At 45.1% G+C, this 25,198-nt stretch overlaps 2 protein-coding genes across 3 annotated transcripts in view; one reads left to right on the plus strand and one right to left on the minus strand.

Moving 5' to 3' along the window:
• Positions 1-12,045, minus strand: part of PKD1L3 (polycystin 1 like 3, transient receptor potential channel interacting) — a 69,504-nt gene extending 57,459 nt beyond the window's left edge. The window contains 4 exon segments of the mRNA XM_044260055.1: positions 4,975-5,082; positions 10,156-10,275; positions 11,771-11,892; positions 11,894-12,045. Coding sequence (XP_044115990.1) covers positions 4,975-5,082; positions 10,156-10,275; positions 11,771-11,892; positions 11,894-12,045 — 502 coding nt within the window.
• Positions 12,046-14,137: 2,092 nt separating this feature from the next.
• On the plus strand, positions 14,138-23,697 carry DHODH (dihydroorotate dehydrogenase (quinone)). 2 transcript variants are annotated; one of them, XM_044255808.1, is made up of 9 exons: positions 14,138-14,178; positions 16,492-16,704; positions 16,835-17,034; positions 18,716-18,798; positions 20,788-20,975; positions 21,578-21,691; positions 22,130-22,283; positions 22,460-22,619; positions 23,320-23,697. In XM_044255808.1, exons 1-9 carry the CDS (start codon positions 14,158-14,160, stop codon positions 23,372-23,374), a joined length of 1,188 nt encoding a protein of 395 aa, XP_044111743.1. In that variant the 5' UTR covers positions 14,138-14,157; the 3' UTR covers positions 23,375-23,697. The 2 variants fall into 2 exon arrangements, with proteins under 2 accessions (XP_044111743.1, XP_044111744.1); XM_044255809.1 differs by lacking the exon at positions 16,492-16,704 and having other exon boundaries at positions 14,140-14,178.
• Positions 23,698-25,198: the final 1,501 nt, after the last annotated feature.

Raw genomic sequence — 25,198 nt, forward strand, 5'->3', positions numbered from 1 at the left:
TTTTTAAAAAGACTATTTATTTTTCAGAGAGAGAGAGAGAGAGAGAGAGAGAGAGATCGCGCAAGCACATACAAGCAGAGGAAGGGAGCAGCAGGCAGAGGGAGAAGCAGGCTCCCCTGAGCCACCCAGGCGCCCCTCTTTCAAGGAATTTTTTTTTAAAGAATTTTTTATTCAATTATTTGAGAGAGAAGGTACAGCAAGAGAGAGAGCATGAGTAGGGGTGAGGGGCAGAGGGAGAGGGGAAGCGGACTCTCTATTCAGCTCAATCCCAGCAGCCCAAGATCATGACCTGAGCCAAAACCAAGAGTTGGATTGTAACAGACTGAGCCACCCAGGCATCCCTGTAGTCTGATAGTTTAGAAAAAGATCATTGATATTTTACCAGATCTTGGTTATTGCTTTCATTCCCTTTCCACATTTTCCAGTAAGAAAACCATGATCTGAAGGCACTACTAGTGTGTTAACATGACTATTTGCTATTAACTTAGGTTGACTTCTTTCAAGCCATGTGCTCTAGACCCATTACAATTTATCTGGCTACAACGAGCCTGCTCTGCCATCTCTATCTCTTCCTCTAACAGTCTTTCTGCCTTGATAGGACTGATAGGTTTATTTAGCAAAGAAGCATTGTAACCACTACTGCTGGGGGAGGACAGAGTTCTGAGATGTACTGATTAGTTGCCATGTCTTTCTTTTTCCTCTTTATTTTTTAGAGTGACAGCCCATGTGTGAGCTTTTGGGGGTGGGGAGGGAGGGAGGGTAGGAAGAGGGAAGGGGAGGGGGCACAGAGTGCCACGCAGGAGCCCTGATAACTGGTATTTCCTATGGACAAAACTAGAACTAATGAAATGTAAGTGATGTATAGGTAAAAGAGAATAGGATTTTCATGAACTAAGAAAAATGTGTATATATAATATCACATTCTAGGCAAAATCAGTGAAAAGTGACCTGGATACCTGCTAAGAAAACTTCTGTATTACAAGATTAAGAAATTTTACAATCTGATAGAGGGGGAAAAAGGCTACCTGTTTAAAAAAAAAAAAAAAAAAGTCTGACTATATTCTTTTCCAAGATAACATGAAATGCCAAAAAGCAAGGGAATGGTGTCTGCAGAGTTTTGAGGGGAAGGCTGAGAAAGGAAAGGCTGTTCCTTGTACTGTGGACTACGCTTATCCCCCACCCCTTCTTCTAAGGAAACACGGCAGCTCCGTTATGGACTACATTTCCCAGCCTCCCTTGAGGGCAGCAGCATGGCGTTGTGATCAGCTCCTGACCAATGGGATATGATAAGTAACGTGCAATTTCCAGGCTGTGCCCTTAAAGGAAAGGATCAGGCTTCCCATTCTCCCTTCTTTTCCTAGTTGATAGAATGCGATCGTGGAGGCAGGGAGCTAACACAGCTTTTATAGACCATGAGATGCAAGTCACAAGGTGATGACAGTAGAACAAGGCAGGAAGAGCTTGGGTCTCGTCAACCATGGCGCCAACTTCTCAGCCCTGGACTCCTTACTTACACTGTGATGTGGAAGAGAAAGGAACTTCCATCTGTTCAAGCCTCCATTCTGACTTCTGCTACAGCAACTGACCCTACGTTTTTAACTTGTACATCCTGCTGAAACATGGCCTATTGGGAAGGGGCTAGAAAGACATTTTGAGTATCCATGAGTTCCCCAAATATTTCCACCAGTGGATCTTCCTTGTAAAAACAAGTGGAATAGAAATGATACAAAATTAAGAGCTCAAAAAGGGTAAAGTTATGGTATAAAAATGATTGGTGCTAAATGTGAAGCCAGTTAAAACAGATTTATGTTCGGGACGCCTGGGTGGCGCAGTTGGTTAAACGACTGCCTCCGGCTTAGGGCGTGATCCTGGAGTCCCGGGATCGAGTCCCACATCAGGCTCCCAGCTCCATGGAGAGTCTGCTTCTCCCTCTGACCTTCTCCTCGCTCATGCTCTCTCTCACTGTCTCTCTCTCTCAAATAAATAAAATAAAATCTAAAAAAAAACAAAAAACAAAACAGATTTATGTTCTAATTTGCTGGAAATAGGACTTTGACAAAAGTTTTTAAGTATTTTTAAGTTATATACTAAAAAACAAGGGCACCCCAGGTGGCCCAGTTGGTTAAGCATCAGCATCCAACTCTTGGTTTCAACTCAGGTCACGGTCTCAGGGTCGTGAGACTGAGCCCCATGTCAGGCTCTGTGCAGTCTGCTTGAGATTCTCTCCCTCTGTCTCTCCCTCTGCCTCTTCCCTTACTCTCTCTCAAATAAATAAATAAAATCTATTTTAAAGAACCAATATGGGCGGGGCGCCTGGGTGGCTCAGTGGGTTAAGCCTCTGCCTTTGGCTCAGGTCATGATCCCAGGGTCCTGGGATCAAGCCCCACATCGGGCTCTCTGCTCAGTGGGGAACCTGCTTCCCCCTCTCTCTCTGCCTGCTGCTCTGCCTACTTGTGATCTCTGTCTGTCAAATAAATAAATAAAATCTTAAAAAAAAAAAAAAGAACCAATATGGGGCACCTGGGTGGCTCAGCAGGTTAAAGCCTCTGCCTTTGGCTCAGGTTATGATCTCAGGTCCTGGGATCGAGGCCCCACATCAGGCTCTCTGCTCAGCGGGGAGCCTGCTTCCTCCTCTCTCTCTGCCTGCTTGTGATCTCTCTGTCAAATAAATAAAATCTTAAAATAAAAAAAAAAATATATATATATATATATATAATAGGGATGCCTGGGTGGCTCAGTTAGTTAAATGGCTGCCTTGGGCTTCGGTCATGATCCCAGCGTCCTGGGATGAAGTCCTGCATCCCAGGTTCCTTGCTCATCCTGGGTTCCTTGCTCAGCTGAGAGCCTGCTTCCCCCTCTCCCTGCCGCTCTGCCTACTTGTGCTCTCTTTCTCTCTCTGTCAAATAAATAAATAAAATCTTAAAAAAAAAAAGCCAACATAACAATAACCTGAAAAAAATCCACACACTATACTAACAAAATCTACGGAGGGAAGGAAAAACGACCATGTACTATATTCCTTTAACCAGGTGAGGGGGCTCCAAAAGAGACTGTTTCACTCCGGAGCCCAACCATTAGAGAAACACAGGTGCGGGAATGTGTTTTCAAAAAGAGCAACTCCTTGAAGGCAAACAATTAAAAGAAGAGTACTGAAGGGCAAAATTCCATCAAAGGACAGAAGAAAGCAGCAAGGAAGGATTAGACCCAGAAAGCACAAAACAAGGCCAGAAATGACATCAGTTATTGAAACACATTTAAGTGTGATAAACTCTACTATAAAAATATTCTTAGCATCAAATACACAAAATTTAACAGGAACACAGGTAAAATGAAGTGACACAAAATTTTCCAAGGACTTTGTTGGGGGCACCTGGCTGGCGCAGAGGAGCATGCAATTCTTGATCTCAGGGTTGTGAATTTGAGCCCCACACTGGGCATAGAGATTACTTAAAAATTGAAAAAAAAAAATTTGAAGGACCATGCGTACATAAATACAAGGCAACTCCTCAGATAAAAGCAAAGTCCTCCTTTCTCAATGAGGAGATTTAAAGATAGTTATTTTAGGGCAAACTTGACTGTATCATTTCTAAGGATGTAAGTGAAACAGTCCAACGTCTAGTTACTTAACGTAGTTAACTTCTTCTACAAAGGCACGTTTAAAACCGCCTCAGGGACGCCTGGTTGGCTCAGTTGGTTGGACGACTGCCTTCGGCTCAGGGCGTGATCCTGGAGTCCCGGGATCGAGTCCCACATCAGGCTCCCAGCTCCATGGGGAGTCTGCTTCGCTCTCTGACCTTCTCCTCGCTCATGCTCTCTCTCACTGTCTCTCTCTCTCTCAAATGAATAAATAAAATCTTTAAAAAAAAAAAATAAATAAAACCGCCTCATCTGGGGCGCCTGGGTGGCTAGGTGGGTTAAAGCCTCTGCCTTCAGCTTGGGTCCTGATCCCAGGATCCTGGGATGGAGCCCCATGTTGGGCTCTCTGCTCAGCGGGGAGCCTGCTTCCTTTCTCTCTCTCTCTCTGCCTGCCTCTCTTGCCTACTTGTAATCTCTCTCTGTCAAATAAATAAATAAAATCTTTAAAAAAAAAAAAAAACCCGCCTCCTCTGAAGTAGTGTATTAACTTCCCAGCACTGCTCTCTGGAAATTCACTTTTCACCACTTGACTTTACTGAAACTTTTCAAATGCGTCCTCAATCTCAGTGCCTTAATTATCATCAGAGTGACTTCATTACATCAGTGTAATTACTTCACAGTCTCGGAAGCACACCAATTGTACTTCAATCTCATGCTATTATGAAACACTTCTTGTCCACCTCACAAGTCCCCAGTTACAAAAGAGAAGCTGATTTTCACACTTGTTCTTCAGAAAGATATCCATGGGTCTACAGTAGCACTTTCTAGATTGCTCTTTTAATGGGTCCTTGGAGGGCTTCCTGACAAAGACACCTATAACTTGAAGATGTGAGGTCAGACCCTGCAGAATAATCACCAGATGCACTTTAAATTGGTCTCTTTTTCTACCTGGTTGGTCAGGTGATCTCCGTGGTCATCCAACACTGTATTGACTGAGGTCATTTCAAGCTAATGCATCTTCCCTAAATAGTATTTATTAAAAAAAAAAAAAGGAGGTGGGGAGAGGACACCACAATGTGAAAGACTCTGCAAGGACTTTAAGAAGACTCTTTGGATGAAAAACTTTGTGGGAGAAAACCTTGTCTTTTATTAAGGCACATGTGAAAAGAAGATGGCCAAAGGCCCATTAAGAAAATAAGTATCTATAATATCTATAAAATGAGAGCAAAGACTGCAATAACGAGATCAGACAAAACAGAACATAACAAATATTGATGGCGTACATGAAAGGATGCACACTTGAGCATTAACCGACCCTTCCAGAGAGAACTGATCTCACTACCCATTACCTGCGGTCGCGTTGGTAGTATAGTGGTGAGCATAGCTGCCTTCCATTACCTGCGGTCCTGTTGCTTCTCATTCTTGGGACTTCTCCTCTTGTCTTCTCGGGTCTCCGGTGTAAAAGAGAATTCACTCCATGTCTTTCGTCTCGGTCTGGAAAGGCATCTATTTGGAGGCCAGTGGAAAAGACAATTTCTAGTACGTAGTTCTAGCTCTAAGTCTGTGAGATAGCTGTCACCAGCATGTACGTGGGAAACAAGACAACACCAGGAAAGAGGACTATCTTTTTTTTTTTAAGAACATAGGAATTGTCAAGGAGCTCTTCTGCTCTTGACGTCACAACAGCTTCTCTTCCCCAACGTCACAAAATGAGGTCCGTGGACTGGGTCAACACTAAGAAGATAGAACTAACTTCATTTTAAGAAATTACGTTCTAAGTGTAATATTCTCCTCATAGTGTGTGATTCCTATCGGTAGAGAGAAAAGAGTTCAGTAGGTGAACAATCACGTTCTTGAACGTGCTTCCTGGTGTTGACTTACTGTTCCTCACACATGTGCCCAGCGTGGCTGGACAAAATCACACCACCTCACTGACTAGGTCTCACTTCAATTCAGATCATACTGTGTCCCCTGGGTCTCCTTGTGCTTCTGCTGAGAGGACTCCTTCCCATGTCCTCCTCTACTGTACTCCAATGACAAGGAAGTCCCTGATCTTCACCCTCAAGGCAGGTCATAACCTTACTTTTTGCTTCAAAAAGAAAATGGAAGCAATTAAGGTCCCTTCCAGAGTCCTGCCACCAAATCTGCTCCCAACCAGCAAGCATCCACACCCACAGATGCCACCTTCTGTCCTGCTCCAACAAGCTCCCTGCGCTCCTACCCAAACCCAACCCCTCTAGCTGCTCGCCAGCTCAGACCAAGGACACTGTCCTGGCTACTATTTTCTTCTGTCTTAAGACAAACCACCAATCCACCTTGCCTCAGGAACTGTTGCCCTAGTTCCTTCCTGCTCTTGAGCAAAATTAACCTTAAAAATTGTCTAAACTTGCTACATCCAATTCCTCTCCTGTTCTTCCTCATTTTTAAGAAAAACAACTTTTTTTTCTATTTATGTAAAACATTTATAGAGTTCCAGTGTCTGTCCTTTCTGCCCTATTCCCTCCCTCTCTCCCCCACAAGTAATTATTTTCATTAGTTTTTGTTTTATTATGCTTATGGATGCATGTGTTAGGCATATATTTACATATGTTCATATCACCCTCTGTCTTAGATTCAAGTAGCACCCCATACATTGTTCTGCAGATTGCTTTTCTCCACTAAAAAAAACACAGAAATGACCGCACTGCAGTACACAGAGACATTCCTTATTTCTCTTTACAACCAGTGTCCTGTGGACTGTTTCTACTTTTTTGCTATTGTAAGGAGACCCACAATGAACAGTCTCATTCGTGTGTCTTTATATTTTTGTCCGTGTAACTTTGGGATAGATTCCCAGCAGCAGGAATGCTCGGTCAAAGGGTATATGTACATGCAATTTTGCTAGAGAATGCCAAACATCCCTCTCCTTAGAAACTGTATCTTGGGGCACCTGGATGGCTCAGTGGGTTAAAGCCTCTGCCTTCAGCTCAGGTCATGATCTCAGGGCCCTGGGATTGAGCCTGCTTACTCCTCTCTCTGCCAAAAAAAAAAAAAAAAGGAAAGAAAGAAAGAAAAAAGAAAAAGAAACTGTATCTTCTTGCATTCCCATTAGCAATTTAGGGCAGTATCTATTTCCCTACAGTCTTGCCAATAGAATATGTTGTTAAGTTTGTGGATTCATGCCCATGTGTTAGGTGGGAAATGGTATCTCAGTTTTAATTTGCATTTGTCTATTTTTGGGCAACAATACTTCATAATATGAAACATTAAACTTCTCTCTTGAATGTTAAGGAACAAATTTACAAACACTTCTCCCACCAACATGTTATTTTGGAAGAGGCCTGCCTCCCTTCCTTCCTTGAGACAGAGAGAGCAAGTGCAGGAGCAGAGCGGGGAGGGGCACAGGAGAGCATCTTGGGCAGGCTCCATCTCACGACTCTGAGATCATGAACTGAGCCGAAATCAAGAGTTGAATGCTTAACCCACTGAGCCACCCAGGCGCCCTCTAAGAGTTGAATGCTTAACCGACTGCGCCATCCAGGTGCCCTGAAGAGGCACTTCTTTTTTTTTTTTTAAGATTTTATTTATTTATTTCACAGACACATCACAAATAGGCAGAGAGGCAGTCAGAGAGAGAGAGGAGGAAGCAGGCTCCCTGCTGAGCAGAGAGCCCGATGCGGGACTCGATCCTAGGATCCTGAGATCATGACCTGCGCCGAAGGCAGCGGCTTAACCCACTGAGCCACCCAGGCGCCCCTGAAGAGGCACTTCTTAAGTTCACAATAAAATAGCGATTTTTCTTTTCTTTTTCTTCCTGGGGCGCCTGGGTGGTTCAGTGGGTTAAAGCCTCTGCCTTTGGCTGGGGTCATGATCAGGGTCCAGGGATTGAGCCCCGCATCAGGCTCTCTGCTCAGCAGGGAGCCTGCTTCCCTCTCTCTCTCTCTGCCTGCCTCTCCGCCTACTTGTGATCTCTCTGTCAAATAAATAAATTTTTAAAAATCTTTAAAAAAAAGGGCAGTCTTTCTTTTTCTTTCTTTCCTCCTTCCTTCCTTCCTTCTTTCTTTTCTTCTTTTTTTATTTATTTAAGTAATGTCTACACCCAACATGGGGCTTGAACTCACAAGCCGGAGACCAAGAGTCACATGCTTTTCTGACTGAGCCAGCCGGGTGCTCCAACAATGGCTAGTTCTGAATACTAAGCAATTACATCATACCAATACTTTAGTTTTAAAGATAATTAGCAATACTGGATCTCCAAGATATCCAATGACCTTTGACAGGAATGTGATGCTATCTAGAAGCAGTAATGAACTTTACACAAAAAAGAGAAATTTCATAATATTATCAGTAATAACTGCCAGACTCTGTTCTAATACTGTACTTGTATTATCTTACTAATCCTCATAACAGTCCTCTGAAGGACTGCCGAGGGGCCACAACAGGAAAGCCCCAGAATGAAGACATGAACTCAGACATCTGACTTCACAGCCTGAGCTCTCAACCACAGAAACATTATATCTCATCACGGGATTGCAAGTTCAAAATTTGCTGAGTTGGCTTAGATAATGGAACAGAATTCTCTTTCAAAACATTTTTTGTTGTTTTTTTCCCAAGATTTTATTTTTTTATTTAGAAATTTTAATTATTTGTTTTTAAGACTTTTATGTGTAATTAATATCTCCACCCAACATGGGGCTCAAACTCCACCCCTGACATGCTGTGAGTTTGTATGCTTCACTGACTCAGCGAGATGCCCCTAGAATTCTTTTTGCCCAAGATTATCTCCTGTACGAACACTCCATGTTCCAGAGCAGTAATCTCTTGCAAGTACTTGAGTGATAATATCAGAAAAATGCATTTTCACTCCAAAACCAAGAGTAGGTGAAAATGTCTAAAAACTCAACTCTTGAAGAGTGAAAAATGAGTGGAAAATCAACATTTAGGCTGTATTAAGCGTTGCTTTTCCTGTCCTGGAGAGGATTTGGGCCCAATAACCTCCTGTAAGGAGGAAAAACAGTTCATAGTCATAAGGTGACACACTCACATTTGTGACAAACACAGGACCACTTGATTTGCGCAGAGACTGGCCTCACGACCTTGGCCTCACCAACAACAAACAGTGCTATCACAGCAAAATCCAGCAAGTTTATCACAGAGAGCTTGAAAGGATAGAGAACAAGAAGCTGGAAGCCAAAAATTTATTACCCTGAAATACAGGGTCCTTTCAATATCATCTGAGGAAGGGGATTTTTTTTTTTCCTTATAATAGACAATTATTGCAATGTGTTCTGTTTTATTAAGAACCCATAGATGTTTCATTTTTTTTTAAAGATTTTATATATTTATTTGACAGAGAGAAATCACAAGTAGGCAGAGAGGCAGGCAAAGAGAGAGAGAGGGAAGCAGGCCCCCTGCGGAGCAGAGAGCCCGATGCGGGACTCGATCCCAGGATCCTGAGATCATGACCTGAGCCGAAGGCATCGGCTTAACACACTGAGCCACCCAGGTGCCCCTGTTTCACATTTTTAAAAAAAGATTTTATTTATTTGTCAGAGAGAGGGTGTGTGTGTGAAAGAGCAGCAGGCAGAGGGAGAAGCCGACTCCCCGCTGAGCAGGGAGCCCAATGCAGGACTTGACCCCAGGACTCTGGGATCATGACCTGAGTGAAAAAAGCAGACACTTAACTGACCAGGCCACCCAGGCTTCCCAGATGCTTCCTATTTTAATAAGAATGCATTTGTGACTTTTTAAAGTGGAACAAAATTTTTACTCAGACTGCGACATTGTAAGGTCCTCGCGAATTCACTGAACTAAGAATAAATGCTGGACACACCCACCGTGAGAAACACAGATTGAAAGAAAAACCACGCACCCAACTTCAGGCACACAATTCTCATCGCCTTCTCCTGCGGAAGCAAAACCACACGACAACAGTCTCGTCACCCTTCACCTTCTCATCTTCCTCCACCAAAATTCTGTTTTCCTCCTTTGCTTTTGTGGTCTTCCCTCTGAAGCCCAAGTGCTGAATGGCTTAGGGGTGCACGTGAGGAAAACAGAGTTTACTGCGACCCCTTCTCCCACATCACCCAAGTCAAGAAACGAAGGCAACATCAGGCACAGGTCTAACTACCAGAGTGGGATGTATATGAAAGTCATTCCAGGTGAAGAGTTTCTCACTCCAATCAGTATCACGAAAGTCATGACAGCGCATCCTTTGCGCTATCATTCACGGACTCTGCGACAAGAAACCTTCTTAAGCACATTCTCCCCCAACCCCCATTTTTTTTCTTTTCATTTAACCAAACGCTTAAGTAAACCTTGAGGCATAATGTCCATGATCTGCCCTGGAGACAGGACTAGGACACTCATCTACTCTTAAGCATTCTCCTCTTGGGTGGTTCCTTCTTAAAAAACCACTTCTCGTCAAGCTGGACTTACCAGGCATTTTCTTTCCTCTGTTGCCTCCTCCTTTGGATGTCACTTGGCATGTTTCTCCCTTTCATGGAACAGACTCCTTAACCAATACGTCCACATGCCGTCCTTATGTAGAATCAGTTTCTAGAAATTATGAATTTGGTGGCATGGGACTTCATCACTTACCAGCCTGGCAAATGAAAGAATGTTCCAGAGGGCACAAGTCCACTTTTGATGAGATCCAGTTGGAGTTTCTGGACATGTAAGTGCAGCTGGGTGGGCCTGGGGGCCAGGGACCCACCATACCTGCCAAAGGAGGACCAGACCCAGATGAGCCTCAGACTCCAAAATCAACCTCTTTTCAAAGTAAATATGAAAACCAAATTTTGCTAGCTTCTAAGAGATGGAACTTAGGATATTCCCCCAATGCAATGTGTTATTGAGGGTCCAGGAGCAAATGGTCAAGAAAGAATTCTTGAGACATCTTCAGTGCAAGAAGGTGGTTTTATTAAACATTGGGACAGGACCTGAGGGCAGAAAAAGCTACCCTGGGATTGTGAAGAGTGACTGATTACATTCTTTCCAATTGGGAAGGGTTAGGGAAGTCTCTAAGTAATTTGAAAGCAAGGTTTCCCGGACCTTGAGGGGGTCATTTTCTACTGTGTAGTAAACCTTAGTTACAAGACCCTTTAGATGTCTATCACTGGGCCATAGGTTTGAAGGATGATTGCTAACCTATATCTCTCGGTAAGGGGACGAGATAAAGGAAGTTTCCAAAGGGTTTTTTTTTTTAATTTTTAATTTTTATTAGCATATAATGTATTATTAGGCCCAGCGGTACAGTTCTGTGAATCGCCAGGTTTACACACTTTACAGCACTCATCACAGCATATACCTTCCCCAGTGTCCATAACCCAAACACCCTCTCCCTCCAAAGGGATTTTTATATGTTAGGAAGACTTGCAGGATCCTGGACGTCAGGTAAATGTAAAGCTAAGGTTGCTTTCTGCCTCCAGAAAAGTATTAACACTGAAGCAGTTAAGCTTCTCTCTGCCCACACATTATAGATAATTTATTTTTTCATATTATGTGCTCTTTATCACAAGGTTTTGTATTAATTTACCTAGACTTCAGTGAAGATGATGGTCATATAACACGGCCTTAGCTATTTCTCCAAGACCACAATATTACGGCGCATGGCTTTGAAAATATCTCTGTAAGAAAGATAACAGGCAAATAATTTCTCTTCTGGCTTCTGAATTAGGAAACTTGGAGCCAAGAATGATGAGGAGATATCTGCCAGGAACAAAGTGGCCATAAAAAGTTTCCCATTTTAGGGGCACCTGGGTGGCTCAGTAGGTTAAGGGACTGCCTTTGGCTCAGGTCATGATCCTGGAGTCCTGGGATCGAGTCTGGCATCGGGCTCCCTGCTCTGCGGGGCGTCTGCTTTTCCCTCTGACCCTCCCCCTTCTCATGCTCTCTCTCTCTCTCTCTCTCAAATAAATAAATAAAATCTTTTAAAAAAAAAAAGTTTCCCATTTTAGAGTCCTACACAGCACTTTCAGTGAAATATCTAAGTAGGCTAGCTTTTGATAAACTCTGAGAAAATCTGTCTTTCTACACAGACAAATCCAAGGTTAAAGCCCCAAAATATAAATATGTCAGAGGAACTGTGGTAATGAAGTAAAGCCACTGATTTTTTCTATATACAAAAGTGGAAAGATTTCAATTTTTTTCTTTCTCCTGTTCCAGAATAAAAGTAAGGACTTTTCTTTCATAAACACTCATCTCAGAGCCTTACCTGGGTTGTTTTTTTCTTGATGTTTTCCCAGGTGCTTTAGATTTTGCCCAATCCACCACTTACTCCCTTCCTCTAGAGAGTCCCAGAGAAGATTCTGGACTTCCAGTTTTCCCCTGGACACGACAGTGATCTTCTGCTTCCTCATAGCTGCAGTGAAACCTGTTAAGTTGATAACAATGATTTTTACCGTGTTGCTCTGGGATATTTAGCTCATTTCCTAGAATGACACTTGTTCTGATACATAACCAAAACCAGATTCCTCACCTGAAGAACATTTTCTCTGTGAATTGTGAGCAAGAACAGTGTAGGGGCTCAGCAGCTTCCTGGTCCTTTAAATACATTTTTGGTGGGTTTGTCATATTTATTTATTTATTTTCTTTTTAATTTTTTTTCCAATTTATTTATTTTCAGAAAAACAGTATTCATTATTTTTTGTCATATTTATTAGTATCAGTGTTTTAGGAAGAGGGAATAATTTGTGAAGGAGATAAAAGTCTTTTTGTTTTTCTGTTTTTAAGAACCCAGGTGGAGTCCCTACCAGCTGAAAACAAACAGCAAAGATAAAGCAATGGGCATTTATAAATTACCCACACCTGTGTCTACAGAGCCAACTGTGCTTTTAGCTTTACAATAGCTCTTTGCTAAGCCTAGGCTGTAAAGGAATAGAAGATGTGGAATAGCTAAGTCAATGTTGCTAAAAATTAAGAAATGTAGTTTGTGTGTGTTTTAAAGGAAACCATTCTTACAGAACCCCAGGACAAATTTAAATTATTGTATTTTGCTTTTTAAATACGTTCAAACATAAAACTAGGCATAACCTATATGCTAAAGCTCTTACACAATCATAAAAACCAAAAAATAAATATCTGATAGAAGAATACAAATTAAATACAAACAGAACTGAAAACCAATGAAAAGAAATCGGGCTGCACTAAATAGCTATCAGATAGAGAAACATGTTTTGACCACTAAATTAGCTATCAGACAGAGAAAGAAGCTATGACCACACAGGTTGTTCTGATTTGGCAGGCACGCTCTCTCATACTGTAGTAAAAATCCATTCTCTCACCACTTTTCTTTATTTAACTTGCTGAAAAACCTTTGTTCATACAGCATGTCATTTGTCCTTCAACTGCAAGCCATCCCTCGTTTATTTCAGCCAGTTTTCTTTCTTGGTACCAAAATATAAGAATGAATACAATAAAATGCGGGCACTGAAATAGCTTGGTAGGTTTCAGGGTTCAGGTGGTTGTCCAAATGGCCCAAATGATATTATATTATTTTTAAAAATCATTACAGAAAGACACTAGTATCCAATATTCTCTTAAGTGTCTATGCCAAGAATACACTCCTCCCTCAGTTTGAAAAATAATGCGGTAATGGAACTAAAGATAAATACGGTATGTTCCTTACTTTTAAAACATGTACAGTCTAGTTAGGGGAGGGAAAAAAAGACCTAACAATTGTAGTTAATAAAGAGAGTGCCACTGGACAGCATATATCTATGAAGACTCAGATGAGGAAGAAATTTTCCCCAGCACTTGACCATCTTGAGATAGAGGGACTGGTCATCTCAGCAGGAGTCAACGTGAATAAATGCACGGCAAATGTCAAGTATTTAAAAGGGGAAAGAAATAATTCTGTGTGGGGCGGGTGGGATGGGCACTTGGGGAGTCAGTACTGGGGAACTGAAACTAAAAAACTGAAATGTCTTCAAATGCCAGGAAAAAGAGTATCCAATTAATATGGAAGGTTTCTAAATAGCGTCCACCAGGTTTTGGCCGCAATGAAATCGTTCGGGGGCAGGACTTTGCTGCAAAGTCTAGATTTCCCAAAACCTTCATCAACACACATACTTACGTACATACAGACGTTTTAGACATTTTTAAGTGAAACCTGGTGCTGATGGAATCTTCTCTGAAGTCAACTCGGGTATCTTACACAGTGCGGTCTTTCATTCCCTATTTACGGTGTCTGATACATACTCCCAACACGTGCTTTACCGAGAGCTTTCAATTTAAACGATCATGATATTGGTGAGCGCGTTGCTTAGAACTGAAGATCTACATATGCGACGTCTCTCGCCCACGTCGCTGGACCAGAAAGCGAGGACGTGCACGCGCCCAGCGCCAGCGACCCGCAGCACCGCACAGCTCAGAAACTAAGTACCACGCCTGGGGCGGAAGAGGCGTGGCCACCGTGACGGCACGCGGGGCGTCCAGCCACGCCCCCGGGGCGGAGCGAGGCATTTTCCGCCGCCCGGAGGCCGGCCCCACCCTCTTGCCCGGCGATTGGTGAAGTGGCAGCAGCGCGGCGGTGATTGGAGGGATCACAGCCATCTCCTCCAATGGAAATGAGCCAGAGGCGGGTCCAGAGGCGGAAGGAGCATGGCGTGGAGGCAGCTCAAAGTGAGTTGAGAAAGTGGGCTGTGCAGTAGCTAGTAGTGCGGGCGAGGTGTGGGGCAAGGGGAGAATAGAGGGCTAACATAAGCGAGGTGTGGACGGGTTTCGGCTCCGAGATCGTGGGCCCCCGGGTACGTCTGTGCGTGTGTGGAGGCACCTGCAAATGCCAGTGCGTGTGCATGAACACGCGTAACAGCACGTTCCAGTCTGGGTAGATGCAGGTTTTTGCCAACGCACGTGGGCCAGACCTTTACTGACCCCGAACCACGGGCGTATAGTGGACACATGACCGCCTAACACCGTGCGCAGGATCCAACGTGCAACGGCCCCAACCCTTCTAGATGAAATTTTAGGGCGGGGGCTTGTGAACCGCGTCCAGATACTTGCTGATTGACATTAAGGGGGCGTTCCTACAATCCGCTGGAGATTAGAAGCAAGACAACAAATACTTGCTCTGTATTAAGAGCTGGGAGTGATCCTCAAGGGCAGATCTGACCCCATCACTAACTTGTGTAGGGAGCAAAACTCAAATCTTTATTCTGGCCAGGGTCCCTGCTTATCTCCCCAGCTTCTTTTTAAGTCGTCCTTTTCCTTATTCCTTGGTTTCCAACAAGCCCTTCTCCTTCCCCTCTTCCTTGGATGCATCTCATTACCTTCTGCCTCTGAGAGCACCTTTACACTTTTTCCTGAGCCCCACTGCGTCCTAGTTAACTCCTATTTATCCTTTGGATGTCAGCTTTTAGTTGCTTCCTCAAGCAAGCCCTCCTCCAGCTCCTCGAGGTTCTATTATTACCCTATACGTTTTTTTCTTCATAGCAATCCTTACAGTTACATGTTTGCGTGATCATTGACCAATGACTGTCTCCTCCTGAGATTGTCCTCCTTGAGGAGCACTCCTTGGAGTGCTCTATAACTGTTGGGCAGATGATTGACTGAATGAATGAATGACTCATCACCTGGCAGTGATAACCAGAGAAAAAGCATTATGAAGCACGTTTTGAATAGGACTGTGATCTTGACTCATTAAGACCTGATGCTCCTTTTAAAAAAAATATTTTGCAACTGCTTTTATTATCCTGAAGTAGAATTTATATATAATGTGGTCTGTCTTTGTATTATTTTAAAAGTTCAACTAATGTCCTAACTGGAATATAAAAGAGAAATTGAAAGAATTTATAATAAAACATGCATTTCAGCATGTAAGTGTTATGGCATGACTCAGTGAGATATAGTCAGGTGTTTAAGTCTTTAGAAATTCTAGTGCCTCAGGGATGCCTGGGTGGCTCAGTCGATTAAGCATCTGCTTTCAGATCAGGTCATGATCCCAGCGACCTAGGATCAAACCCCACACTGGGGCTGATCAGTGGTGAGCCTGCTGCTTCTCCCTCTGTCTGCTTCTTCCTTTGCCTCACACTCCCCCTGCTTGTGCTCAGGCTCTCTCTCTCTCTCTGAGAAATAAATAAAATCTTTTAAAAAATTCTAAAAATTCTAAAAAAAAATTTCTCAGATATGTTTTATGGTCAAACACCCAAGTAAAGCACTATGCCATTCCTGAGATCTCTGAAATGGGGAACAATCCTTGGTAATGTTCTGTGCAAAACAGTGTAGTTGTCCCTCAGTAATTGAGGGAATTGTATTCCTGGAAAAGTCTGTGCAGGAGATAGTTGTGTTTATGTGGTGCACTGTAGGCTCAGATAATATGAATAGATTTTTTTACATACTGTCAGTAAGATGTTCAAAAGTAATACAGGACAGGGACAATTCATCTGTCTGATAGCCTACAACAATGCAGGATGTCTGCCTTTACTGAGTCCTCCAAAATACCTACCACAGGTCCCCTAGGAGGCGATACTGCCTCTCTTGAAACCTCTGGCTTGGAGTCCTTCAGGGCACGATGAGTGTCAGAAGTGTGGATGCAGGGGTGCCTGGGTGGCTCAGTGGGTTAAAGCCTCTGCCTTCAGCTCAGGTCGTGATCCCAGGGTCCTGGGATTGAGCCCCACACATCGGGCTCTCTGTTCAGCAGGGAGCCTGCTTCCCTTCCTCTCTCTCTGCCTGCCTCTCTGCCTACCTGTGATCTCTGTCAAATAAATAAATAAAATCTTTAAAAAAAAAAAAAAAAGAAGTGTGGATACAGCCACTGAAAGTTGAGGCCAGTGTGGGAGCAGGACTAGAAATGAAGGAGACCAGTGTTAGCAGAAGGCTGGGGATGTTTCTTCATGTGACATGTCTACATGTCCTGTGTGTATGGGTGTAAAGGGCACAGAGAATTTACTGCAGTGTGCCTTGTGGGACTCTAAATGGGCCTTTTTTCTCCCCCAGAAGCGGGCCCAGGATGCTGTGGTCATCCTGGGGGGTGGGGGACTTCTCTTCACTTCCTACCTGACAGCCATGGGGGATGAATATTTCTATGCTGAACACTTGATGCCGGCAATGCAGAGGCTGCTGGACCCCGAGTCAGCCCACAGGCTGGCCATTCGCCTCACCTCCCTGGGGCTCCTTCCTCGTGCCACGTTTCAAGACTCTGACATGCTGGTAGGTGCTCTCGGAACACCTTCTGATTAACAAGCTCTATAGGTAATTCTGACCTAGATGGGCTGTGGCCTGCCCTTGCAGAAATACCAGGATAGCCCGCGTATGTCTGGCTTTGTTTCCATCTTCCTAGGAAGTGAGAGTCCTGGGCCATAAGTTCCGAAACCCAGTGGGAATCGCAGCAGGGTTTGATAAGCATGGGGAAGCTGTGGACGGACTTTACAAGATGGGCTTTGGCTTTGTTGAGATAGGCAGCGTGACTCCGAAACCTCAGGAAGGAAACCCGAGACCCAGGGTCTTCCGTCTCCCTGAGGACCAAGCCGTCATTAACAGGTGGGTGAACAGCTCTGCAGGGGAGGCCTCCTTCCCCGCAGGGCACTTCGCGATGTAAGATCTGCTGGTTTTTTTCTGTCCTACAGTGTGGACATTTTCCTGCTATTTAGAATGTCCAGGAGCTGTGTTGAGCATCTCCTGTGTGCAGGCAGGAAAACAGGTTTTGGTATTCTACTTTAACACAAATACACACTGTAGCTCCGAGAGCTACATGACTTACCTATAATCTGGAGATCATAAGTGGGAGAACTTGAGTGCAGATGTAGACTTGACTTTAGAGTTTGTGCTTTTTCCACATTGTTATTCCAGTGCCCTTGCCCAGCACTGTCCAGTAGAAATAGAATGTGAGCTCTGCGTGTAACTTAACATATTCATGTGGCCACAAAAAAATAAGAAAAAGAAGTGGGTGAAATTAATTTAAATAATATATTCTATGTAATTATTGTTTATGGTTATTATCTTTAACTCTAAATCATGTATTCTAAATGTAATTTTAACATATAATCAAAATAAAAATGATTAATTAGCTATTTACCTTCTTTCATTGGTACTAAGTGTTCAAAATCCAGGGTGCGTGTGACTTACAGCGTGCTCCGTTTGGGCTGGCCACATTTCAGGTGCTCAGTGGCGCATGTCGCTGGCAGTTCTTGCATTGGACCGTGTAGCCCTGGCCTTTAGTAAACTGGAAAATTTAATAGTCCACATGTACAGCTGCTTTTAGTAAGAGAGAGCCTTCTAGTGTAAAGCCCTTCTCTTTGTAAGCCCTGGGCAATATTCACTACAGCGAACCCAGAAAATGAAAAGTCTGTTCTTTTTGGTATCGGAGTTTTGAGAGCCTCCTTGGGAGATTATGATCAGCATCTTTGGGCCCGGTGATGGCCTTCTGGAAGACCGCCCTTGGGGAATTTTATTGGGCCGCACATCCTGTTTCATCATGCTTGTTTAAGGGAAATTTTCCAATGTTAGAAACGAAGTTATTGACTTTCTGTTGCAATGCAGGCTGGGATCGATATTTCCAGGCAAAGTAGATTTGTTTATGATTCGGCTGCCACAAAAAACTGCAGGCACCAGGACAATGGTACTTCGCAGAATCCATAGGCGAGAAGTGGTTGAGGGAGGAGAGCCTGTGTGCTCAGCCTCCTCACTCTGGGAGGCACCGAGTGGGTGCCCAGTAAATACCTGCCACATGAATGGAGTAATTCATTCATTAAGTCCACAAAACAGAATCTGTTCAGTGTTTTTGGCTGCAAGTACCAAAGCGGCTTAACCAATAGGTGTTGGTTATTATTTCTTCTCTGGGAGGCATTAGTGGAGTGCAGGCAGGAGGTGGAAGAGGGGGTCTCTTGGTGGCAGGAGCAGTGAGTCGGGAGTGGGGGCTGGACCCAGACAGATCTGGGCAGCTATGTGGTGAGTCTGGGCTGTTGCCAGTGCTAGGTACTAGAGCGGCTTGTTCATAAATTTAAATCATTCCCTCTGTGTTTGATGATGTTCTGGCAAGTTCTCTAGGAGTTCCAGAGGTTAGACTTTGGAAGTCTAAGGACTGACTCTGATTTTTTTTATTATCCTGTTTCTAAAAATCAGAAGTATAGTGGAAATGGCCTTGAAGCCACCTGGCCAAAGTCTCTGTCTTCTGGCTGAGGGCTCTAACCTTGTCCCCTCTCTACCCACTTCTGTCCTCCAGATACGGATTTAACAGTCATGGACTCTCGGCGGTGGAACACAGGTTGCGGGCCAGAAAGGAGAAACAGGCCAGGCTCACAGAAGGTAAAGTGGGGGTGCTCTCAAATGACTTTCTTCATTTATTGGAAGGAAACCTGTGGGAGAAACATCAGGAACGTTCCTAGTGAAATAAACATGACTGAGCAATAGGAAAAAAACCACTATGGAACTAGGGAATTTTCCTGACTTTATCACAGCCGCCAAGATTTTAACTGAATTTTACAGTTTAGCAAAGACTCACTTAGTTTCTGTCTTGTTATATAACCTGGGTTATATCATAACTGGGGCAGCTTGGAAATGAGCAAAGCAAAGCGGCTCCTCTGTGGTCACATGGGTGGTTGAGACGTGAGCAGGCCTTGAACGCCGTTTTCCTCCATCTTGCTTTATGGTCCCTTTGTGTGTCTATAAATAATGCATGTTAATTATAGAAGCATTAGTAAATACAGAGAAGCATAAAGAAGGCCATTAAAATGACTCATACTCCTTCCTATTTGGGGAGAGCTGATCCTGGCATTTGGGAAACTATCCTTATGACTTGTTCAGAAACCCCTATTCAGGGATGCTTCCATATGTTCTCCGGGGACTCTGCTTTGCTGTCCCTCAGGATGCATGTAAGTGTGTGTAGCCCTATTTTGTCCTCCCCATACCTTCCCAGTCACCCTCTGAGATTGTGTGGGGCTGTGGCCATTTTCCTCACTGGGTCCGTCTGGACCTCTTTTCAGGAGTTCAGTCTCGTGTTCTCTGTTCTCTAAGGAACAGAAATTGCAAAAGCTGCGATGCCCTTTTAGGACGGAGTAATTCAGGAATTTCTAACTTCAAAGTCTTAGCCCTCTGGGTAGCTAACTGCTGATGGAGGATCCATTAGCTGCATGAAAGGGATGCTTTTTTTTTTTTTTTTAAAGCCAGCTTACCTGCTCAGGGAACAATCAACTTACAAATGGTTTGGCTTGGTGGAGGCTGGACTTGGGAACTCTGGAGGCCTTGTGGAGCTTTTGTCTAACTGAACGCTAACCCCCTCCTCACCTCCCTTCCCCCACAGTATATTTACTTTAAAGCTGATGACTAAAAGGATGACTAGTTTAGGGTATGAGAAGGTGGGATGCTGCTGTTTGATCCCACCAACCTGACACACATTTTGGGGGCTCACTTGTAGTTCCAGGTCTTTTCCCAATCACCAGCTGGAAGAAGTAGTGAGCACTCCTGAGGTATCCGTGACCTTTGCAGATAGGGTGGTCGCTTAGAAGTACAGACAACCTCTTGCTTTGATGGATAGCAGGTTTCTGAAATGTTTTTCTTAAAGTTCAAAATGCAGTTCGATAATCCCATGGGATTTTAAGTTGGTTGGCTTAGTACTTACTGTGCAAACTGAGACATTTTGGAGAGCGAAGGGGGCAGGCATTAATCATTATGCCCAGCCATAGGCTGGATCCTGGAGCCCTGGCATGAGCGCTCACCCTAGTTATGAGGAGGAATCCCTTCTCAGAGAGCTGAAATTCCAAGTTATTAAAGAGTTATACCTCTGTATTTTAGGCATGATTAGTAGAAAACATTTTCCAGTATTGTAGACATATTCTTTAATTTTGCTTTTTCTTCACCACTGCCCACCCGGTCACGTGACTCAAGGCCAGCAGACAGCCCTTGAGTGTAAACATTTGCCCCTTCTGACATGCCTGTGGATTTCCAACGGTCCGTGTGACACTTATGAGCTCTAGCTTTTTATCGCTAGTATTTGCACTCCGAATTGCTCCATTTTCCATTAAATTTTTTAAAAAAAGAAAAAGGGCACAATGCAGTAAAACAAGCTAGTGGTTGCCCTGACATTGCTGCGCCAAGGCGGTGAGCTCCTCTGGGTCCGCCGGCCGCGGCACCGGCCGCTGTCGTGGTGTTTGCCCACGGGTTCGGGAAGGTCCCGTGCAGAGGTCAAGACCTACAGGGCTGTTCGCTGGCCGGCCGGCCCTGTAGTCGAGGACGTCGTGAGCTTGTTACACTGGAAATGGCATTTGGGGACAAAATCTTGACGAGCGATCTTCACAGAGGGGCTGCCCCTGGGAATAAACCTGGGGAAGAATAAAACCTCGGTGGACGCAGCTGCGGACTACGCGGAGGGGGTTCGTGTCCTGGGCCCCTTGGCTGACTACCTGGTAGTGAATGTGTCCAGTCCCAACACCGCGGGGCTGCGGAGCCTTCAGGGAAAGGCGGAGCTGCGCCACCTGCTGACCAAGGTAGGCAATTACATGTCCGGGCTCCGTTCCGCCGCCTTTCCAGCCCACTCCTTTCCGGTTCTTTCTCCAGAGGGAAGCTTCAGCATCGCTGTCGAGGAGTGGGCCTCAGCAACTGGACCGATAGGGCCCCCTTCTATCCTTGTAATCCCCTCTGGTAACCCTGATTACGCTCAACAGTGATTAATGACTCAGTCACCTGTTCTTGCTATTACACCGTAAGGTCTGAGAGAACAGGGGCCTGGGTCTCTCTGTCCCTAGCAATGAGCACACTGAATGAATGAACTGGATGACTCTTTATCAAATAGTATTTGTGACAGTAATTCCTTGTTAGGAATTACTAACTTTTTAGGAAAAAGTCTCAATAAACCTTAATAGATTAGCTAATGCCAGTGACAAACTAGGGATTTAATCTTGGGGATCCCTTGGTTCAAGAGAATCAGATTCATCCTCATGGGGTCCTTGGCATAACTGAGAGCTTTACTTCTGGAAAGGGTGATGTTGCTGGTGCTTCCGTGTGAGAATGAGCTGATGTGCGGCTGCAGTCCTGTGTACTGGGGGCTGTGGCCTCAGGGGACCCCGTCTCTGGCCACATGTTACTGTAGGTGCTGCAGGAGAGGGACGCTCTGCAGGGAGTGCGCAAGCCAGCTGTGCTGGTGAAGATCGCACCTGACCTCACAGCCCAGGACAAGGAGGACATCGCCAGCGTGGTCAGAGAGGTGCGAGTCGGGCTGGGCCCTGGGACACCCCTCCCTGCCTGCGGGTTGGGGGCATCAGGCCAGCTGGGCTAGTGTGCGGTTTCCTTTCTGTGATGGTGAGAGCTGGTTTGGTATGTGCCATGATGTAACTCAACACGGAATACAAAGCGAATGTTTGGAGAAGTCCTTTCCCTGTACTTCTTCCCTCCCACATTCATCTAGCAAAGGGTCTGAGGCTAGCGCTTGCAGCTTGGGTCAGACTGGGGTATTCTGTCACTGTCTCCAGTGTGACCCCAGGTCCGTGTGTCATAGGAGAGTGGTGGAAACACAGACTGAACCTGGAAATCCTGGGTTCACATCCTAGTCCACCACTTATTACCTAGGGGCCTTGGGCAGGACAAAAGTAAGTGGTTCTCACCAGCCACGACTGGAGGGCTTTCTCTCTGTCTCTCACTGCAGCTGGGCATTGATGGACTGATTGTCACCAACACCACAGTGAGCCGCCCTGCCAGCCTCCAGGGTGCCCTGCGCGCTGAAATTGGAGGGCTGAGTGGGAAGCCCCTCCGGGACTTATCCACCCAAACCATCCGGGAGATGTACGCGCTCACCAAAGGCAAGAATTCGGTCCCTGTGTCTTCACACTTGTGTGAGGCTCGCCAGGCTCTGGGGTTTGATCCGAATCAGGGTTCCCTGAACTGCTGCACTCAGTAGGGGCTGGAGGGCGGCAGGCATACTGAGGCTCTCGCGTTGCCCACCTGTCCTGACGCTGTTGCATGTGCTTCGGTGCAGGCGGAGTCCCCATCATCGGGGTCGGCGGTGTCAGCAGCGGGCAGGACGCGCTGGAGAAGATCCGGGCGGGGGCCTCCCTGGTGCAGCTGTACACGGCCCTCACCTACTGCGGACCGCCCGTGGTGGGCAGGGTCAAGCGGGAGCTGGAGGCCCTTTTGAAGTGAGTGGGGCCACGGGTGGCTTGAAATAGGAGAACTTAAATGTGGCATCAATTCCAAAGACTCAAGGGAAGGAGATGCTCTTCACTGTCTCTATTTATTCCTCATTCAAAAAGGATTCAGAAACACAGGGCAAGGAGGCCCCTGGGTGACTCAGTCATTGGGTGTCTGCCTTCGGCTCGGGTTGTGGTCCTGGGGTCCTGGGATTGAGTCCTGTGTCGGGTTCCCTGCTTGGTGGGGAGTCTGCTTCTCCCTCTCCCACTCCCCTTGCTTGTGTTCCCTCTTTCGCTGTGTCTGTGTCAAATAAATAAATCTTAAAAAAAAATACCACACACACACACACAGGGAAAGATGACTGTGTTGCTTCTCTGACAAAGCACAAACAGGGCCAAGGAATTCAAGATTAACTTCCAAGACAGTGTTGTCTATGGGCCTGAGGAGTTTGGGCAGCTACCCTGTTCAGTAACATTGGCTTGAGGTCAGGGAGCTGGAGCTGTTAATATTTGACATTGATTCTCTTCCCGGTATGAAGACTTAGATGAAAATTCCTCTAGTTTCCTGGGCGAGGACCACAGAGGAGGCACGAGGCATGCCTCTAGGGGAGACAGAGGCAGGGGCAGTCATGGTGAACATGGGCTGCCAGCGAGAGCAGGAGCTGTCCTTCATCATTTGCTGAAATTGCTTTGTTTTCTCCTTTTCCAGGGAACAGGGTTTTACCAGAATCACAGATGCCATTGGAGCAGATCATCGGAGGTGAGGACGTTGTCGGTGGCAAGCCTCTTGTGGAATCTTCTCACTAAAGCAGGAGGGTCTCTGTGGCTGGATTGAGAGAGGAGAGCGACGTGCCCCACCCCACAGGAGCCCTTCCTCTGGCCCAGCTTTTGTCAAAGCCAGTCACGAGTGTCACCAGAACCAAAGCGGCTTTCTTTAATCACTTGTTGAACCACAACTGTGTTAATGATTCTTTCTGGACTCAAATCCCATTAATATTGCAAGGACATTAAATATTTGAGGGAAAAAAATCATGAAAAAATCCACGAAAAAAAAATCATGGAAAAAATAAAGCCATTTAAAACCTGATTTAAATCCCAGCCCTACCTGGAGGGCCCCGGGCTTTCCCCTGATACTGGAGGTCCTCGTGGGCCTCTGCTGTCTGGGGTTTGCATCGAGCTTCTGACGAGCTTGACTCTCTTTCATTCTCATTATTTACTTAGTTTTTCACTTTATTTTGAAAATACTTCAGACACAGACAAAGTTCCAAGAATCAGGCTTGTGGGTGGCCATCCTGTCTGCACGCTGTCTTCCCTCTGTGAATCTGGGTCCTCAGCTTTTCCTATAAGGACACGGATCATGTCAGAGTAGGCCCCACTCCCACGACCTCAATTTAATTTGATTCCCTCGGTAAACACAGGATCTCTGCAAATAAGGGCACACTCTGGGGGTCTAGGGGCTAGAAGATTTAACACAGCAATTTGGGGGAGACACAGGTCAACCCATCACAGGAAAATGTGCTTGCTGTCCCCTTTATTATTTGTGACTTGGGGTGCTGTCGGGCAGACAGGTTCTCAAGGTGCTTGAAGACTTTAGACAAGATGCTAAAGAGGTGTGTCATTAACTAAAGAGACTGAGCAACACCAGTCTTTTCGATACCGAAAAGCAAATGGCGGAGAGAAGCTGGAAGCCTTGTCTGGGCAGTGCCGTTAGGGTCTGGTGCACCTTCACAGCTGGCAGGAAATTACCTTTGTTCCCATCACCTCAATACGGATTTTATTCCAAATTCGATTTCTCAGAACTTCTGCAAGAGGCCCAGGATGGTAATGGCGCTTATGGGTCCCGTTGCCTCGTCGTTGAATCTTGGCCTCAGCTGGGCCTTCCTGTGTCGGCTCACTTTCTTGCCACGAAACCAACAGCTTGTCTCATGCTGTCCTTTTCAAAGACCTTTCTCTTTTTTTAAAAAATAGCCCCAAATAAAAGTCATGGACCTCTTTTCCCCTGTAAGTAACTCTTTCCCAGAGGTAATCACAGGTAACTTTTGAATCTTTATAGATTTTTCCAGAAAAATTTTTTAATATACAAACACATATGTTCATAGCTATCTTTTTATCTCTCTGTGCACACATGTATAGAATAATTTTAGGAAAATAATACAAAGAACTGTTTTTTAATACCAAGTCCTATGAGAGTAAATTGCTGGTCTAATGCCCCATCATCCTGAATACTGTAGTGTGGCTTTCTTGCAAACAAGTACATTTCGCTGCACAACTGCAACACAACCATCAAAAATCAGGAGATGAGCACAGACATGTCACTTCATCTACAGGCTGTGTGGTAGGCAGCATTTCTAAAATGCCTCCCCCGGTTCCCAATGCCCTGTCCTCATCTCTGGAGCCCAGCAACGTGATGAGCTATCCCTCCCATGACTGTTAAGTTACGTGGTTTAATGTTGGACCCGCCTTGAAGACAGATTATCCAGGTGGGCTCCATCTAATCACATGAGCCCCATGAAAAGCAAGCGTTTTCTCCGGCAGAAGAAGACATCAGAGAGATCAGAAGTATCAGAAAGCATCAAAGTGTTGCTGTT

The sequence above is a fragment of the Neovison vison genome, chromosome 7 (assembly GCF_020171115.1).
Source record: "Neovison vison isolate M4711 chromosome 7, ASM_NN_V1, whole genome shotgun sequence".
In the NCBI taxonomy this organism is placed as follows: domain Eukaryota; kingdom Metazoa; phylum Chordata; class Mammalia; order Carnivora; family Mustelidae; genus Neogale; species Neogale vison.

Bases quoted from the DNA above. Each gene is read 5' to 3' on its own strand.
- DHODH (XM_044255808.1), top strand. From the start codon at position 14,158: ATGGCGTGGAGGCAGCTCAAA. The intron at 16,705-16,834 runs GTAGGTGCTCTC...CCATCTTCCTAG, and splicing joins TTCAAGACTCTGACATGCTG to GAAGTGAGAGTCCTGGGCCA. The intron at 22,620-23,319 runs GTGAGTGGGGCC...CTCCTTTTCCAG, and splicing joins GAGCTGGAGGCCCTTTTGAA to GGAACAGGGTTTTACCAGAA.